The following is an 18,909-nucleotide window of genomic DNA, read 5'->3' as shown; positions in this document are numbered from 1 at the left end:
CGCTGTGCCCCGCTGTACCGCCTCCTACCCCCGGTACCCGCCCTTTATACGGCCCCTAGATCCCCCTCCTTCCCCCCATCTCGCCATTTCCCAGCCTTTTTTTCTTTTTCTTTTTTTTTCCTTATTAAAAATAAGCAACATCTAAAACAAAAGGTCAGCGGCGCGGAGCGGGATAGAGCCATGGGAAATAGCGGAAAAGCAAGAGGAGAAGTCTTGGCTCACACAAGTGTGAGCTCCAGCAGGCAAGCGATGAGCCTTGACTTGTACCCTGGGTGTGCTGTCGGGCTGGACCTTAAGGATGCTTCACGAGTCAAAAAGAAAACACAAAAGCTGCCCAATTTCAACTCCGAGGGTGGATTTTCTTGCCAGCTCTGCCCTGTATAGGGGCCATCAGAAAGAAGATGGGGGAATAGTGGGGCAGGACAGGATCCCCTCTCCTGACCACAGTGAATCTCAGCAAGTGCTGCAGAATCTCCTGGTCTTGTCCCAGCGCAGTGAGAGGCAAACAGCTCAGGAAACTGAGCTGCTCCACTATCAAGATGAGCAAGAGATCAAAGCCAAGGGAGCTGCTTTTTGCACAGCCTGGATTCTTGCAATTGAAGGCTAAACAAAGCTGAGTGGTGGGGAGAAAAATGGGAAAGCAAAGTAACACCCTCAGTACCTCAGGAGCATACTCTGAGTGCCATATATGACAGGGAAACCTCACTGTTTCACAAGTAATCAGCTCTCTGGAGAGTTACTCCCCCTTGATACCATTTCCTAGATCATCAAGGAAGTTGGAGTCAAATGCATTGATTTCAAAAACAGATGTGAGAAAACCTCATCCCCCTTACACAACCCGTGAATCACTGGCACACAGGGAACAAGAAATCAGAATGTGGAGGTACAGTACAATAGAGACAGGACTGTGCTTCTGGTCTGCATCCACCTCCTCCGTTCCCTTCCCTCTCCTTAACAGCATAAATGTAATTTTGCACAAACAGAAACAAATCAGTTAATGCCCGCAGCCATCCCGGGCAGGGGCTAAAGGGTGGCGACATCACCGCTGCGGCTCCTTTCAAACAGCAGAAGGGACACAAAAGCTTTTGCCGGGCACTGCCGGGGGCCGCTGGCAAGGCGAGGATCCGGCATCCGCCTGGCGCCGGCCCCGCTGCCCTGCCCCGCTGGCAAGCGCACCTTCTGCGGGGCCCAGCAGAGAGCACAGGGCTGGCCCAGAGAGAAATCCAGGAGGATTTTTATCTTGCTTCTCCAGAACTGCTCAACAACATGCATCCAAAGTTTTCATGGCCAAATAAATGAGGAGGAGATTGCTGGGCTGGCTCGATGCTACAGCAGGCTGTGGGAGCAGAAGCTGCTTCATTACTTGGGTAGCGTTGCATGATGGAGAGGATGGACAGAGGGATGGGTGAAAGCAAAATTCAGGCCAGTAAAACAATGAAACTGCTTAAAACAGGTTCAGCTCGCCCAAAATACCCATCAGGCAGAGACTGGGAGCCTGTGTTTGAGTGTGTGCCACATGCCGGACCAAAGGAGCTCTACAAAACCTCTCAAAATCAACCTTGAAAGTTAAAAAAAGCTTCAAAACAATAACAACGGGCACAGTTTGTTCTTTCCCTTATAAGGATACCCATTTCTGGCAGTGTGCAGGGTCAGGGGATGGACAGCATGATCCCTGTGAGCTGTGGCTCAGGCCGGGACAGCCCCAGCCCCTCTCGGCTCAGTGGGGCAGATGCTGGCTCAGCCTGCAGAGCTCCCCAGCCCAGCCCATTGTGCAGGGGCTGCACGCTGCTTCTCCTGGCCTTCAGAGGGGAATTAAGGTTTAATTAGTTTTCTTGTAAACTCCATCTCTACCACCCCCATTTCCAGTGACAGCAGCAGCTGCAGCTGCCCTGTGCCTTCTCTCCATCACTGGGCTCAGACCACTCCTGGGCTATTACTTTAAGTTTAGTTTATTGGCAAAAGAAAGGTGCTGTGAAGTGCCCAAAGGGACCACTGTGGGACACAGCTTGCACTTGGGCCAGGGAGGGGCTTTATTTATCTGTAGTGACAGAGTGAACCCTGGGTTACAAATGAGCTTTTATGCTTTTATTGCACTAACTTGGTTTTCTATCAGCAGTGATGGGAGAAGAGGCTTGCAAAAGGTTATCAGTGTTCTGTATCTTGCAAAACTGGAAAATATCAATTTCCTGCAGACATCAAGGCTTAGACTATAAAAAAGCTCACTGAAAAAAAGCTACACCATATATCTTGTATGCATAGTTTTTACATATACACACACAGTAACTGCTATCACAGAGCAGCCACTGTCCAAAATTCATGGCAACAGCATTCCCAGATTATTCAACAGTGTCTCCATCCCTGTTTCTTGCTTGTATGGGATTTTTTTTTATGTTTCTTTTTCTTCTTAGTGTTCCTCTAGGTCTCCAACTCATATTTATCTCCAAAAATCCCCTTAGTTCAGTTCTGCCTCCATGGCATCAGTGGGCAAAACAGAACTTGGTCTTATTGCCAACCTCAAGTCAGGCTAGTTACCAAGAGCTCCCAATTCCCACCACAGAAACCACTGATGATGTCAGATACCAAAATAAACAGAAAAGGTAATGCCATCAATAATCAGCATTTTCCTCAGAAATACTACACTGCACTTTGTGCCGACAAAACACCTCTATTTCCATTTAATTTGTCTTTCCCTCTTTCATTCCTCTTTCCACATCTTATCTGCACCTCCTTGTATTCATGGCATTTTTGAGTGATATCCAGGTGTAGAGCAAGGTCAAGGAGGTGCTGGGAAGCCTCTGGAAATGAAGCTGTTCCCAGCAGGCCTGGAGTTGACGCCCTGAGACAACAATTCACTTTTAAAAGCAAAAAGATTCAAGCAGTAGAAAGACCCAGAGTGATCATCTGCACATCCAGCACACAGCTGTAAACACATTCTGCTCAAAAGTTTTCCCTGAACATACAGATTTTCCTGGTGCTAGTGATGGTGGCAGAGAGACCCCCAGTGGCTTTGTACACCACCAGCCACAACTTGTCACATCCCACAATCTCAGGGTCCTTCTAACAGGCAAGCAAGAAGGTTTTGGGGGGGGTTGAAGGATAACACAGCCTTTGGGAGGGGTTTTGGGGGGGCTGAAGGATGACTCAGCCTTTGGGAGAACAGCCCCTCTGGACAGGACATCACCACTTCTACCAGTGTGGGTTGCAAGGACTTTGTCAAAAGTCAGGCAAACTCTGGAAGAATACTGGTGGCTCAGAAGTGGATTTGCAGCAGATAAACTATTCAGGAAGAAAAAAAAATACAATAAAGAAAATAAGAGTCCTACTTATCTTACAAGAATAGACATGCACTGGACATAAAGCCTGAGTGTTAATAATGCAATAGCAAATTATTTTAATAACAACAATAATGATAATTCAAATCTCTGTGTTTATGAGCACAGAGATGCACAGAAAGCTAACACAGCAGCATGTCAAGCTATTCCCAGCCAACAAAAACTGGAACCTCCACCTGCCCTGTGAACCAGTGGTTTTCATCCAAGGAGGTGCTGCTGCAGACACAGCTCATCCCAGAATCACAGAGTGAGTTGGAAGGGACCCCCAAGGATCATTGAGTCCAGCTCCTGAGGGGCTGATACAGCTGAGGCTGCAAGATGTGGAGTGAACACTTTGCATGTCCAGAGTGTCCTTTTTGCTGGACATGAACCTGCTGAGATTTTTCAACCTTCAAACAGCAACAGTTCAGCATTCTCTACAGCAATCCATCTGACACGCCAGGCTGAGCAAGAGGAAATATCAACAAGCCCTAACACAGATGTGCAGAAAGTAACACTTGTATAACAAGGAGGGGTTTATCACGCAGTGAAAGAACAAAACATTTTGCTTTTCATGACCAGTAATGTCCTGCTTTGTTTTGAAGCTCCATCCCGGAGCTGATTTCAGTAGAGGCCAGTTCAGCAGTCCCTGCTCGAAGGGCAGTCCCACGCACAGCTCCCCGGGAGGACTGGCCTGACCACAGGCTGCCGACCCGGCTGGGGGCACCGCGCCGCCCTGAGAACCTCCCGCCGATCGCCTTTGTTTCTGCTCCGCTGTCCCGCAGGGAGAGCCGCATTTCAACAAACACCGTGATAGCTGGAAACACACTTCTTCAAAGGGCTGTGCAAACAGAACTCAATCCTGGCATCACCGGGAGCGGGGACAGCGCTGTTTGTACAGATGGGGGATGGCAGGCAAGGGGGTCAGGCTGCTGCCTCACCTCCGCGGGCCGGCATTCGGGGCTCACGTACCTCCTTCGGGACTCGTGAGGTCACATCCCTCTGCTCCCACCGTGCCACGACGCTCTAGCAGTCCACGGCACACCCGGGAGCACCGATCCGAGTGTCGGTGTGCGCTCCGGACTGACCGAAGAGAAGATGCAGCAGCAGCAGGGGGTTTTCCGTTCTCTTCTTTGCGCGACACGGGAAAGAGAGCCGAGGAGTGGACAAAACACGGCAGCAAACACGGGTACTGCAGAGAGCGGGAGGTGCCCGGCGCGGTACCAAAGCTGTGGCTGGGCGGTGGAACCCGTGCCCCACACGCCGGGGTCGGGCACTCGCCCAGCGGCTTTTCTGGCAAGAGGTGAAATGCGCGCCGGGCACGGGCAGCCCGCCGCGCCAGGACACTTGCGGGCGCGGGACGCGAACCGACCACCTACGCCGCTCGAGGCGGCGGCGCTGCGGCGGCGCCACCGCGCGGAGTGAGGCGAGAGCTGCGGAGGTGCATGGTGGTTCTCGGCGCCGCCTGTTCTGACCCCTCTTCTCGGCTGCGCTGCTCCAAGAGGGCAGGAAAAGACCTCAATCCTTCTGCCCTGCCTGCCAGAGCAGCTCCTCAAAGCTGCCCACTCTCCCTTGATCCGTACGGGACCCGTCCGTGGCTGTGCAGAGGCGAGGGACTCCACTCCCTCTTTTTCACGAGCAGTTTCAGAGCACAAGGGAATGCACAAGAGCACAGAGGATCTTCCCGATGGATAAAGACTGCCCAGCACAGCGAATCGCTCAGCATAAAGCTCACCATTTCTTTCCATCATTACCTGCAGACAATGATGCTCCCACATTCACACCCCAACCTGCTCACAAAGCTGATAATCTCCTAACCCACCCACTGTGGGGTGTGCGAGATTCTCCTCTGGCACACCTTCCATTCACACTGTTAGATACAGTAAGCCAGAAAAACGAAGTAATATAGAGAAAACATTACAAGAAAAAGACAATTACCACCTACCTCTGCCAACAGCCTACCTGGGCAGGCAACAGCAATACCAGCAGTCTCCCTTGTAAAGCTCCAAAAGAGGACATTTACAGCAGACTTCTTGCTTAAAGTAGAAGTTTCTCAGTAGAAAACTACTCTGGATTAACAAATTTTATATTTCTTTCAGACAGTATTATTGACTAAAAGTAAAAAAAGACAATTTACTACCAGAAGAAAATAAAACTGATTTATATTAGCGTATTCCAGCATTGCCCATGTTCCAGAATTCAGTTCTGAAAATTTTCAGGATGTGTTAAGTCATTTTTAACAGATTTAAACCCTCTGTTGTAAAGTCTTCTGAGAAAAACAACACACTTGTTTTTCTCAGTTACCTTTTGTAGATGCTGCTTTGTAGTCTCTGAAGTAAGAACCTCCCACAAATTTATGGTCTACAGGCCAAGAAAGATTGCTCTGGATGATTCCAACCACACAAAGATGAGTAGAATGACACTGTGAACTACTTTGTATTAGAAATATTTAACATTTAGGACAGAAGTGACCTCTAATTGTTTCTCTCTTGGCTCTGCCCCAATCTCACAATTACTTCGGTTACTTGATGACACTTAAAACTCTTTCAAGTTTATTTATTTGAAGACACAGTTATCAAAATAGTGATCTGTGAAATAAAACCAACTAGAAATATAAATAACCCTCTTTGCAAAACCTACTGTTTCTCCATCCCTAACCCCACTCTCTTCTACCCAATCATGGATCTCTTCCTTCCCCTTAGCCGAACCTCATCCAGCTTTTTGATCACAGGACCTGATTTTTTAGACGTGGCTGCGTAGGTCTTTAGCAGAGCTTGGAACATTGCTTCAGTATCTGGATGAGTGCTAATGAAGGCTTTTTCCAGAACATACAAATCAACTCCTTTATCCTCTGGAAGGCCTGAAATAAAACTGAGTCCAAAGTCTATCAACACCAGGTCCAGGTTCTCCGTGGGTGGCCGCAGGAGGAGATTGGCAGTTGTGAGGTCCCCGTGGATAATATCCTCATCGTGCATCCTTGCTAACAGCTCACCCATCTTCTCTGCTAACTTATGCAGGCCACTGGTATCATTTCCACTCTTTTGCACAGAATAAATATGATCCTGAACAGTAATTGAGTCTACAATATCTTCAAGATAGATGGAGTTGGTGACATAATCCACGAAGTAGACCGCTGGAGCTGGAATCCCTATTTAAAAGAACAAATCAAATCCCAGCAGTTAATTTACACTATTCCCAGCTTTATTTTAACAAAACACAACCGATAAAAGCCTTAAGCAGAAATGCCAGTTGAGATCACACCCAGCCACTGGTGATCCACCCCTTGGAGCGGCCGGGCCAACACTCAATCCAAGCCATCTGCACAGCCCCGCGGCTTTACAAGGATTTGGCAGCTCAGCCCCTCCTGGGGGAGCCTCCCCGATAAAACGCGCTCTGGGACACCCCGAGGGCAGGATGAGCTTCAGGGGCACCCTGAAAGAGCAGAGCGCGTCGCCCCGGCCTCGGAAGGAGCCCCCGCATCCTTCAGGATGGCGCTGAGTGCCTGAGATCCGCTCTGAGCGACCTGGGGAGCCGAGGCTCACATTGTAAGTCCGTGTGTCCTGCCCCGGGGTGTGTCTGTCTGTCCGTCCGTCCTGCCAAGCAGCCCCGGCCCTCCTGCCCGCCCCCGTGCCCACCTGCCCGCCGGCACCGCAGCAGCGAGCGCGCCTCCTGGGCCATGCGGCGCCGGCTGAGGCGCTCCTCCAGCGCGGGGTGTCGGTAGCGCTTCGGGACGCGGAGCTTGGCCACGGCGGCCCGGCCGAGGAAGAGCCCGCGGTACACGTGCGCCTCAGCGCCCTGCTGCACCAGCCGCAGCCCCGGCAGCGCCGGCGGCGCCGGCGGCTCCTCCGCCACCACGGCGTCGCCCGCCCCGCACTCCGCACCGTCCGCGGCGGGGCCCGCGGTCCCCAGCTCGGCCGTGGCGAGGCCTACGGGCCCCACGTCGCCCATGGCAGCAAGGCCCGCGGCTCCGGCCATGACCGAACGCGCACTGCCCGCCTCCGTCTGGGCCGCCGCCATCGCTGCGACACACACAGCGCATGCGCGGGGCGCTTGTTCGACAGCGCTCGGTAATCTCCGGCCATACTCGGCAGCGCTCGGTGAGAGGTGACGGAAAGCTACGAAGTGCCGCCCGCCTGTACCGCTCAGCCACCCCCGCTATAACGCGCTTTGTCCCGCTTTCTTCCTGGGGCTGCCGGCGCTGCTCCTTCCAAACCTCCAGACCCCTCCCTGTGCTTCCCCCCGGGAGCCCTGCTGCCCTCTCCTTGCCTCTGGGTAACTGCAGCATGGTGGGACTCCATCCCGAGCATCCCCGAGCCGGCGCGCCCTCCCGTGGATTTGCCGGTGCAGGAGCTAGACCTGAAGCCGTCCCGCAAGGGAGATGTTGGATGTGTTTCTTCCCGAGGTGGCAAGTGGGAGGTCGTGGTTCCCCCGAGGTTCTCCCAGCATCACCGTGGAACCCCCCTCCAGGGTTCCAGGGATGTGCCATTATCCCTGCGACACCGCAGTCACCACTGCAGCATCACCATGGGGGCTCCATCTCTGGGACATCACGACCAGCATGGTCCATCACTGGCTCTTTCATGTGCCAAAAGCCCCTGCTGGAGCTCGTGCAGACGCACTGCAGCTGCCCAGGCGTGGCTGGGAAGGAGAAGGGGTTTGCCCCTAAGGTGCCAGGATCAGCAGCCTGCAGCAGAGCGTGCTGTCACCTCAGGTCCCCACACTGGGCACCACCAAAGCTCCTGCCCCAGCTCTGCCATGGGCCACTCATGCCGTGAGTCAGGATCCCCCTTCCTCCAGCAGCCAAGTCCCACATTGCCATCTTATTAAGAGGTGGATAAACCTCATTATCCTCATAAACTTCATTGGAGCAGTTCTTTGGTTTTTATGGCACCCTGAAAACCCACTGCCCACTGGGTGACCTGTGCACGCTGCAAATATGTTCCTCAGAAGATACAGGAGAATTCAGCCCAGTCCATGTCAATATGTTTTCAATTGTTGTTTTTGGAGGTGCCTCAAGTCCATTTTGTCTTTGTTTTCTCACTCACAGCATTTGTTTCCTTTTCAGAACATTTATATTTTATTACACATTCCACACAGCTTACATGTCATTGCACGGTGGGATCATGCCTGGCAAATATTTATCTTGCTTCAGTGACAACTTTTAAACAACCTTCACGAGGTTTCAATGATACAGATAATCCATCCTGCAATTCTGCCCACCCGTGGCACCCTCCTGCAGCTGGGGCAGGGCTTCCTCAGGGAATGGGGTGAATTCTCTGTAGGTGGAATTTGCAAATGCCTCAAACACTCAAATAAAGCAAAAGGTTTTCCCTGTGTTGTGAACAGATTTCATCAGAGCATCTGTGCACAAATACCCCCATAAACACACATATACAGCCTATAAGTGCACACACATAGCATTGGGTTCATTATTCTGGCAAACATGATGGTTTTCTCTCATGCTGACTAAAACCTCCTCCAGAGCTTTCAAAATATGAAAGAAAATATTTTTGCTTTATTTTCCCCTTTATTTTATTTATTTAAATTTTATCTTCCCTGTGATTTCACTTATTCTTTTCTCTTTTAAAGAAATAAACAGTTGACATAGCCCTTGGAAACTAACTAGAGCCATTTACAATATTTATGGTATCACCCAGTATTTTTATTGGAATATGGAATCACCCCAGAGAACTGCTCTGAAGCCACAGACTGGTAAATGGTTTCATTATGTAACTTTGTGCTCCTGGTGACAAACATTTACAAACTGTCCTTTCACAAACAATGTAATTAAGTTTAAAATTGCAGCCCAGCAAACAAAGCTAATGGGAATCAAGACAGGTCTCATGGGCTCGTCCCTGCTGTCCTACAGATCCCTAGGCATCATGTTCAGCCCTGGAAGCAGCTCTCCCAGCTTATTTAGGGATGGAGGCTGCCATCCTCTGAGCTGGACAGATGGGAAAAGGGATGAATTTGAGTTGTTGCAGGGTGCCATGCTGGAATCATCCCTAAAATGTACAAGGGAACAAGATTTCTGGTGGGATCAGCATTGCCAGGGAACCCCTGGGTTAGGACATCCTAACAGAAAACATCTGCAGCCTGGCATCAGGAGGAGAACCTCTCTGGGATGTAAATGAACGTGCAATAAATGCAGGTTCCTGTGAGCTGGCTCCATCCAGGCCAGCTGTGACACTTCTGCCAGCTCAGGGACCATCATTCCATCAAGAACTGAACTGAGTTTGGTCACATTGTTCCCCTGAGGCCCTTCCTAAGGGTCAACCATAATAGAAGAAAATACTCCTGAGAGTGTGGTGAGGATTCTTTCTCCTGTTGTATTTGTATGTCAATTTGTGATTTTACAGCCTTTTTCAGCTGCTGCAGCTCAGAGGTAGAAGGTAACATTTCCAGCAATCACAGGCAGGTGGTGGTGCCAAACACAGGCTGCGGTTCCCGAGGCAGAGCTCTCAGGAGCACATTCCTGTGGCTCAGCCCTGGGATGGATGTGTCAGCCCTGGGGATGATGTTTCAGCCCTGGGGATGATGTCTCAGCCCTGGGGATGATGTTTCAGCCCTGGGGAGGGATATCTGAGCCCTGGGGAGGAGCTGTGCGCCTGCCAGGCAGGAACGCGCCCCGCAAGCCCGGCAGCCAGGAGCGAGATAAGGATCGAGATAAGGATCGGAGGGGAAAAGGCACTGCCAAGAGACACGGAGTGCAGAGGAGAAGGAGGAAGGTATCACAGGAGGAAACAAGGACAGGAATGTGCCTGCAGGCATGAAGCATTGGTGGGTCCAACCCCTCCACAGGGCGTTCTCAGGTGGAGCTTAGGGACAAAGGTGCTGGGGAAAAAAAACCAAAACAAACCCCAAAAAACCACCACCAGCAAACAACAACAATAACAAAAAACCCAAAACAAAACAACAAAAAAACCAAAACAGTTTTTTTTATTCAAAGAGTGATAAAGCTCTGGAATGGTCTGCCTGTGGAGGTGGTGGAGTCACCATCCCTGTATGTGTTTAAAAAAAGATTGCATGTGGCACTCCGTGCCATGGTTTAGTTCAGGTGTTGGGGCATGGGTTGGACTTGATGATCTTGAAGGTCTCTTCCAACCTGGTCATTCTGTGAATTCTTTCAACAGGCCACTGTTGAACATCCACTAGCTACAGAAGGTGTGATAAGAAAGCTGTACTTTAAGGACCCCAAATAAAGATTTTTTCCCCCCTCAAATAATCCCTGTTGCACATCATAGCACGTTTTCACCCTTTTCTCCAGAGGGCAATAACCCACAGCCTCCACAGTGTCCATGTGCAGCTGCATTTCTGTACACACTGATGTCATCTTTTTGTCCTCCTTTGGTAAACACACCATAAAGCTCTTCCTGTGCTCACCAAGACCTCACTTTCTAGTTGTCAGTGCTAATAGTATTTCTTGCCCTGCTGGAGACCAACAAACCTCCAGAAAATGTTCAGGTGGCAGAAAAATAAATGCTGAGTGACCATAGAGAAAAATATAATTTATTCCTTCTCACACTGAAATAATTACAGAAGGAAGGAATTGTTCAGGCAAATTGGAGGTCATGTAGCCAAGAGTGAGTTTGCCCTGAGGCTGATGAGGACTCCGGGTTCTCTCTGGCTCTTTGCCTGGCATGGTGGGGAATAATGAATGAGAGACATCTCCACCAGTTCCTAACACAGCTCACCCAAAGTGCCTTGGCTTGAGCTCTGAGGGACAGAGATCATGGGCAAAATCTCACTTCATTGCCTGCAATCCCCTGTGCTCCCCAAAGGTGGAACATTAGCCCAGACACAAACATGTAGTGTTTGCTGTCTGCCATGAACTGGTTCAGCTTTCAAGTGGCCACCCTGTTCTTAGCAGGTTTCTGCGGCTTTACAGCCAAACTACCTAAAAACATGAATAAACTGTCAATCTCTTGTGCACTGTCTGGAGGCTTCCTTGTCTAGAGAGAGCTGCACAAGAGCAGCTCTGCTGGCAGTGAGGAGATTTCTGCTCCTCCAGTGACAGGTTGGGGACAGAGCTGACTTTCCAGCCACCAGAGCCACATCCTCATTTCTGGACTGTGAAAAATATGTATTTTATGATTGGCTTTTCGCAAATATTAAAATTAATATTGTATGTGTTGTGTTCGAAAGTAATGCTGTATTAATTCTCTTAAGTAGTGTGTTAAATATAGTTTTAGGTTATAACAAAATGTTAAAATAGAAGCTATGCTATGTAGGGTTTTTTTTTTAAAGAAAGGACTCGCACTGAGATAGCAGTCACAGGATACCTGAATCTTTCAGAGAAAGAGAATTTATTGCTGCATTATCAGGAGAAATTAATTTCTTCCCAGCTCGCTTGGGCAGGATGATGCTGTTAGGATTAAGGGGAAGAACTTGATGATCATCAGACAGAATCCTGTGTTTGAATGGAATTTATGCATCATGAATGAGGTGTATGAATATGCAACAGGCTGTTGCTTTTAAGGGTTAATCCTCTGTTAACGTGGGTCCTTTTTCAGGCTTGTGCTGCCCAGAAAAAGGTACCTGGACATCTGTGACTCTTTGTTTCTATTGTCTCATATTGTCCTAATCCAAATTGTCCAGGTTATTATTACTCTAACTGTATTACTATTTTTATAACCATTTTATTAATATTAAACTTTTAAAACTTTCAAACCAAGTGATTGGGGTTTTTCACAAGGACCAAATCACCGCGCACGTCCGTGTCCCGGCCACCCCGCGGGGCTCCCCCATCCCCGGGGACCCGGCTCCGCTCCCGGCTCCTCTCCGGGACCGTGCAGCTCCCCCGGGCCGGGACCCCCGCCCCCGAGAGGGGCGGGCAGGGCGCCTACAAGCCCCAGGCTGCCCGGCCGGGGGCAGGGCACAGCGACGTGGCTGCGGCCGCCGCTCCGGCCCCGCTCCGCCCCGCGGCGCTCCGGGGCTCGGCCCCGCCATGGGTGAGTGCGGGACGGGACGGGACGGGACGGGGGGCAGCCGGGGAGGGACGGGAACGCGCTGCACCGGGGAGAAATTTCCCAAAAATAAAAAGTTTGTAACTTTTCCTAAAGGCTTGGGTGCATCCCCCGCCCCTTCCTTTCTGTCTGTGCTGTTTTTAGCGGTCCCGGCAGCGCGTACTGCCAGCGTCGGAGCCAAGGAATTTCCTGTGGTTCGTTCCCGGGGCTGTCCCGGGAGGGGAGCGGGTTTGGGAGCGTGGAGGGAGCTGGGTTTGCTGTGCCGATTGCTGGCCTCGGCATTGGTGTGAGCAGAGCCCGGGTCAGCCCGGTGCTGGTTCCAGCCCCAGCCCGGCCGGACAGAGGGTCAATGCCCTGCCCTGCAGCACGGTCCTCCCACCGATTTGCTGTAGGGAGAAAATCGCCTGGCACAGCTCCTTGCTCCTCCAAACCTCGTGTGGAGATCTAAAGAGTCTTCAAATTCTCCAGCTACGTCAGAGTAGACCATACACAAACTGGATTTCAGACAAAGTTCATAAGCCCTGAGTGCTTATTGAGTTAACAAGACATGCAGCAAAAGCTGATGAAATCAGCCATGGGACTGTTTGTGCCTAATAGAATTTGTGGCCTGAAGCTAATGGGATGGCCACTTGTGCCTTATGTTCTCAGCAGATATTTTTTCTAATTGTCTGCATAACATGGACAAGGAGTGCTAAAAGCAGCGCAGATGGTCACACAGAGCATGGTGGGAGGGACTGGGATAGCTGGGATAGCTGGGATAGCATAAGTAGCACAAATGAGGGTTGCAGAATAAATGAAAATAATTGTATTGATATACAGCCATCACTGAGAAATAGCCTTTATTGATAGCTATGGTTAAAGGCCAAGCAGAGACACTTCCCATTAAACACAGCTTGTGACAGGAAAAAAGTCCTTCAGCAGGGTGATAAAAGTTTCCACGGTCTGGTGGTTGTGCCCACATTTTTTCCATGTACAGTCTACCAAAACTGTGAGTATTTCTAATTAAATGAAAGAATGCAGATAGCATTACATACTACAAAACAGCACAAACCCCAAAACGAATCCACTTCACCTATGCTTCAAAAGTGTGATTGGAGGTGAGGTCAGTGTCACTTGTGTCCTCAGAGGTCCCCACATCAGTTCTTGCCCAGTGCAATCCCTGCTGGTGGTACATGGCTCATGGCTCACACATGGTCACCTCTTCATCCCCTCCCCATGGTGAAGAGCACATGCAGCACCTTGGTTTTGTAGGGTTGTTTGGGGTGGGTTGGTTTGAGTTGCTTTTGCTGCTGCTTTTGTCTTATTTTAGCTAAATTTGCATACTTAGGCAACTGGCACACACAGCCCTGTGGGAAGGGCAAGGTCACAGAGTCATTTCTTGTGTTTGAGGGTGGCGACAGTAAACTTTTCAGCTCACAGTGATGTTTGTCCTGTGGGCCTGGACCAGCCTGAGGAGACTGCAATTGATTTGGAGATCATGGGAGCTGTGGGCTGTGGAAGGAGAAATGTAGAAATCAGGGCCACCCCACAGAGGGTACAAGATTAACTAAAGGAGGAAATAAAGGAAAAATAAACTTTTTTGAGCAGGGCTTTTAACCACAAGATATGAAGTAAGAATGCAAAACCTGCAGGGAGAGCTGGTCGTTCCACATGCACTGAAATGTGAAAATGATAATGCAGAACCAGAAAGCAGAAGCTGCATTTCCTGCCCAGAACAAATTTTATAGTTACAATCAAGAGATACCATAGGGGATCCCACTGTACAACTCCAGGCACTACAAATCACTGTCCTGCACTTAAAAACAAGTCTTAACTCTGTTTAAAGTCCTGATTTCCAAGTTCTGCACCCCAAATGAGTACCCCTGCAGTTAGTGGAAGTCTGATGGGTTGTGTGACTGTCTGCAAGTGCATCTATACATGTGACTTAGTGACCTGTGGGGGAATTCCACATCATGACTTTGTTGATGGAAAACTCTGGTTGTCCTGGGAGAGTTCTTCCAGCCTGTGCATGCTGACAGCTTGTTTTATAGCATCAGAAAACTGAACCTAGCACTGCTTGCTTGTTTTCCAGGTCGTGCACTGCTGGTCCTCCTCTTGTCCGGAACAGTGTCTCTCCTGGGCGGGCTGATATTTGGATACGAGCTGGGGATAATCTCTGGGGCACTGCTGCAGCTGCAGGCAGACTTTCAGCTCAGCTGCTTCCAGCAAGAGGTTCTGGTGAGCGCCGTCCTCATCGGAGCCCTCCTTGCCTCCCTGGCCGGGGGCATCATCATCGACCGCCACGGCCGCAGAAGAGCAATCCTGGTCAGCAACCTGGTGCTGCTGGTGGGCAGCCTCATCCTCACCCTGGCCAGGTCACTCACCGTGCTGGTCATTGGGAGAGTGACCGTGGGCTTTGCCATCTCTGTCTCATCCATGGCCTGCTGCATCTACGTCTCAGAAATGGTGGCTGCTCACCAGCGAGGCCTGCTGGTGTCTCTCTATGAGGCAGGAATCACCGTGGGCATCCTGCTGTCCTATGCACTGAATTATGTCTTTGCAGACGTGGATGAGGGGTGGAGGTACATGTTTGGGCTGGCCATTGCCCCGGCAGCCATGCAGTTCCTCAGCATCCTCTTTCTCCCAGTGAACCCAGTTAAATTAAGCTCATGGGACTCAGACTGCCAGAAGGGCCTCATCCCGTTGCAGGACACAGAGGGCAGAGCAGCAGCCAAGCGGGAGCCCTATCAGGAGAAGCAGTACTCATTTCTTGATCTCTTTAGGACCAGAGACAACATGAGAAGGAGGACTCTGGTGGGCCTGGGGCTGGTGCTGTTCCAGCAGTTCACTGGGCAGCCCAATGTGCTGGGCTACGCCTCCAAAATCTTCCACTCGGTGGGGTTCCAGAGCAACTCCTCAGCCATCCTGGCCTCCGTTGGGCTGGGAGCCATCAAGGTGGTGGCCACGCTGGTGGCCATGGCCTTGGCAGACAAGGCAGGCAGAAGGGTGCTGCTCATGGCAGGCTGTGTGGTGATGGCCATGTCTGTCACCAGCCTGGGCCTCACCAGCCGCATGGCTCCGCTGGCCATGGCCAGGGACTGCAGGGCAGCCACGGGCCCCAATGCATCCCAGAGCCTCAGCCAGCACCCCCTGACCCCACCTGTGCTCCCTCAGGCTGCTGTGTCACCCGTCCCAGCTGTGTCACCCGTCCCACCAGCGTCAGGTGCTGCCAGAAGTCAGGCAGGCCCTGGTTTTGCTGCCACAAGGAGCCTCACGGAAGTTTTTGCCAGCACCCAAAGCAAAGAGGTTGTTCCTGATCCTTCCCTCACTCAGAAAAGGGACTTGGCAGGTCAGTCCAGGAAAGGAGCACTGGAAAGCACCAGCCCTCCCCTCAGTGCTGCTCCCTGGGAACAACATACGGCCTTAAATTGGATTACACTGCTGAGCATGATGGCTTTTGTGAGTGCCTTCTCAATTGGATTTGGGCCAAGTAAGTGTGGTGTTTATCCTTGCATTAACCCAGAGAATGAAACTAGGGCTGGTCTGCAAGCTGCCTGCCTGAACCATTCCTTGTGTATCTGCTGTGCTGAGCAGCTCACTGTCTGGGAACTGGAAATGTGTCCCCTCCTGCCCCCTGAATCAATTCTAGCACTGCAGCTCTGTCAGCTACAGCACTGGAGTAACTTTCTTTTTCATGCTATTCACTACCCTTGTAAAGCTGTTTTTTTTCTCTAAAGTTCAATGGAAAATCAGAGCATCCTACAAATCCTACAAGCACTACATAAACTTCCTGTCACCCTGGTGAGGAGGAAAATACAGGGCTGAGGACAGAGGAACTGAAGGGATTTTGCTGTGTGATTATGAGAGTCAGTGCAGAACCGGAAGTTGAACCTCTTGAAATTTCTCAATACCAACTGGGGTTCTTTTATTCTATTTATTATTAGTTTTTTTGTATCAGATGAGATTAAAGATTAGTTCTTGCTTCCATGTAAGTTCTGCTATTTTCTGGCATTTAAATGCCTTGATGTGAGAAAACAGTATTTAACTCAAGAAAAGAATGTTAGGTGAGCAAGTCTCATGGGTTTGACAGCCACCCTGCAAATTATTTCAAGCAAAATAACTCCAGGATGAGAGAGACTTAAAGATATGCATTACTTTAACTCTGATTTTAGCCCAAATGTAATGTAGTCTCCCTAATTCCACCCTTTTCTCATTTCTTTTCAAAGAGCATGACCTGACAGCAGGCCTGTCAGATCTCTTCATCTCCTGTGAATGGAATGACCAGCTACCCTGCTTTCTCCTTTACTCCCTGGGCCTGTTTATTGCCATTTCATTGCTGCATGAAGCGTTGAGCCCAGGAGGTTTGAAGGGTTCTGCTGTGATCAGCCTCTGAGATCGATGAATGTTTGACAGCAGCAGCAGCGGGTGCTGGGTGAAGCCAGAGTTTAAACCCCCTGCTGGAATCCCCCTTGCCCATTTCCCAAACAAATTGCTTAACTCCATGCTGTCTTTGTGATCTCTCTGATCTGTGCAGTGACCTGGCTGGTCCTGAGTGAGATTTACCCTGCTGGGATAAGAGGAAGAGCCTTTGCCTTCTGTAACAGCTTTAACTGGGCTGCTAATTTACTGATCAGCCTCTCCTTCCTGGACCTTGTTGGTAAGTAGCCCCTTCCCCTCCCTCTGGTTAGGGAAGGTGCCCACCATGAGCCATTTAAAGATTTAAGTGGCATTTTGAACCTTGAGGACTTGAGGCTGCAGTAGATGTGACCCTTTGCTGCTGAGAGCAGGAGAGTCAGGCACCAGCAGCTCTGCTCAGAGCCTCTCATTTATAAAAATCACCAATTGCCCACTGGGCTGCACTGTAGCACCACAGTTTGAGGAAACACAGAGCCTGCAGCTTGCACACAGGCAGCTTTACAGCAGGCACTGCTGCCCTGGCCCTCAGCTGCCTTCTTCCCCCTGCTGCTGACGAAGCCTGGCATGCACCAGCCTTTCCCTTTGCCAATTCTCAGCCCAAACCTTGCAGTTAAGGAGTTTCCCTGCCCTCTTGAAGGCTTCACAAAATAAGGTGCCCCTGTCAGGCACCAGTGACCACCTCACAGTAAGGAACCAGTTTCCTTTGTACCCCACAATGTGACTCCTACACTCACACACCTGAATCTCTGCAGATGCCATTGGATTCTCTTGGATGTTTCTCCTCTATGGGCTGATGGGAGTGATGGCTGTTGTGTTCATTTACCTTTTTGTGCCTGAAACAAAAGGACAGTCCCTGGAGGAGATAGAGCAGCAGCTCTCCAGGAAAAGGTAGGTGTGCTGCTGTCCCAGCAGGAGTGCTGCCTTTGGGGGCTGCCCACTGCCAGCCCCGGCCTCTGTGGCATTGCTGCTGAGGAAATAGAAAATGTCAAGTCTGTGGCAGGGCTGTGGGACAGGGTGGGAGAGCTGCAGTGCCTTCATCAGCAGGTCACTGCCCTGTGCTGCTGGAGGGCAGTAGTGACACTCAGGAAAAATGAGGACTCATGGTTGAGGAGAGGAAACCAGGACCACAACATGGGACAGGAAGGTCAGGATTGGGAGGAGGCAGGAGGGGAGGATAGTCCTGTCTTTTCACCTTAGAATAATCCCAGCTGATCCTTCTCCTCTGAGGCAGAGACATCTCCTGGGCTCCCACCTGGTAATTTTCACACAAAGTTTGTAATGGACTAGGGAAGATCAAGATGTGGTTTTGCCATCCTGGTTGTGATGGAGGTGGCAGGGCAGGCCCTGCTGGAGCAGGGGAGATGGTGCTGATGCCAAGGGGAGGGAGCACACAGCTCTGGGGGCAAGAGGGGTGGCTGCTCTCCACTCCTGCTCAGCTCCTGCCCAGCTCCTGCTGCTGCAGCTCCTGACCTTCATCACTGCCCAGCAGGGTGTGGGAAGCAAATGTGTTCAAGCAGAGACGTGGAAGAGGAGCCAGCTGCACACACGCACTGTACCAGAGAGTGGAGCACTCCAGCAGCACATGAAACATGCCCACAGCATCGAGTGTGAGGAGCTGCACCAGCAGAGGAGCAGGCTGGGCCACCAGGACACTTCTCTGAGCCTTGAACTGGTGACTCTGGTCAGTGACAATTCTCCCTGCAGTGCCCTGGACCTGGGAACACACCAACAGCATGTCCTTTGGGTCCTTGGAGAATCTCTGTCCCTAGGCAGGGAACACATCTTTCCTTTGATATATTTTAATTTTTAATCATTTGTGTCTCCTAGCATTTAAGAGATTCATGTTTTTATACACAGTAATTAAAGCACGGCTTTTGCTGACAATTTCTCCATCCCTGAGGCTCCTTTGTGAGCAGGCTGTGTTATTTTCCCGGTCTCTGGAACACCGGGATGGGGCCGGGGAGGACGCCCTGCACTGCGCCGGCCCTGCCGCCAGTGGGCAGCCAGCACTGTCCTCCCGGTCAGACCCGCAATGCCCAAAATCAGAGCCCCGCACCCCCGGAGCCCCTTCCTTGCCTCCCCGGGGCCTGGCAGGGCCGGGCAGGAGGGATACGCCCGCGGGAATTGGGGGTGCCCTGCCTGGGGGTGGGCAGGGAACAAGACAGAGATGGGGATGCTGGGGTGTCAGGGGGATCAGGGACAGGGCAGAGGATGGGGATGCTAGGGTGTCACAGGGA

General features: G+C 50.9%; 2 protein-coding genes across 3 annotated transcripts; one reads left to right on the top strand and one right to left on the bottom strand.

Annotated features, from left to right (window-relative positions):
- Window positions 1-5,852: 5,852 nt before the first annotated feature.
- TP53RK (TP53 regulating kinase) lies at window positions 5,853-7,343 on the bottom strand. Its single transcript, XM_064730212.1, has 2 exons — window positions 6,947-7,343; window positions 5,853-6,459 (listed from the first exon to the last, which is right to left on the bottom strand). Exons 1-2 carry the CDS (start codon window positions 7,326-7,328, stop codon window positions 5,981-5,983), a joined length of 861 nt encoding a protein of 286 aa, XP_064586282.1. The 5' UTR covers window positions 7,329-7,343; the 3' UTR covers window positions 5,853-5,980.
- A 4,846-nt stretch (window positions 7,344-12,189) lies between these two features.
- On the top strand, window positions 12,190-18,556 carry SLC2A10 (solute carrier family 2 member 10). Of its 2 annotated transcripts, none has more exons than XM_064729888.1 (5): window positions 12,190-12,262; window positions 14,349-15,746; window positions 16,791-16,913; window positions 17,425-17,560; window positions 18,162-18,556. In XM_064729888.1, the coding sequence occupies exons 1-5, from the start codon at window positions 12,259-12,261 to the stop codon at window positions 18,256-18,258; spliced, it is 1,758 nt and encodes a 585-aa protein (XP_064585958.1). In that variant the 5' UTR covers window positions 12,190-12,258; the 3' UTR covers window positions 18,259-18,556. The 2 variants fall into 2 exon arrangements, with proteins under 2 accessions (XP_064585958.1, XP_064585957.1); XM_064729887.1 differs by having other exon boundaries at window positions 12,200-12,262; window positions 18,159-18,398.
- The last annotated feature ends 353 nt before the right edge of the window (window positions 18,557-18,909 follow it).

The sequence above is a fragment of the Zonotrichia leucophrys genome, chromosome 20 (assembly GCF_028769735.1).
Source record: "Zonotrichia leucophrys gambelii isolate GWCS_2022_RI chromosome 20, RI_Zleu_2.0, whole genome shotgun sequence".
NCBI lineage: Eukaryota > Metazoa > Chordata > Aves > Passeriformes > Passerellidae > Zonotrichia > Zonotrichia leucophrys.
Note: the sequence above shows the minus strand (reverse complement) of the source record. Positions and strands in the feature narration are given on the sequence as shown.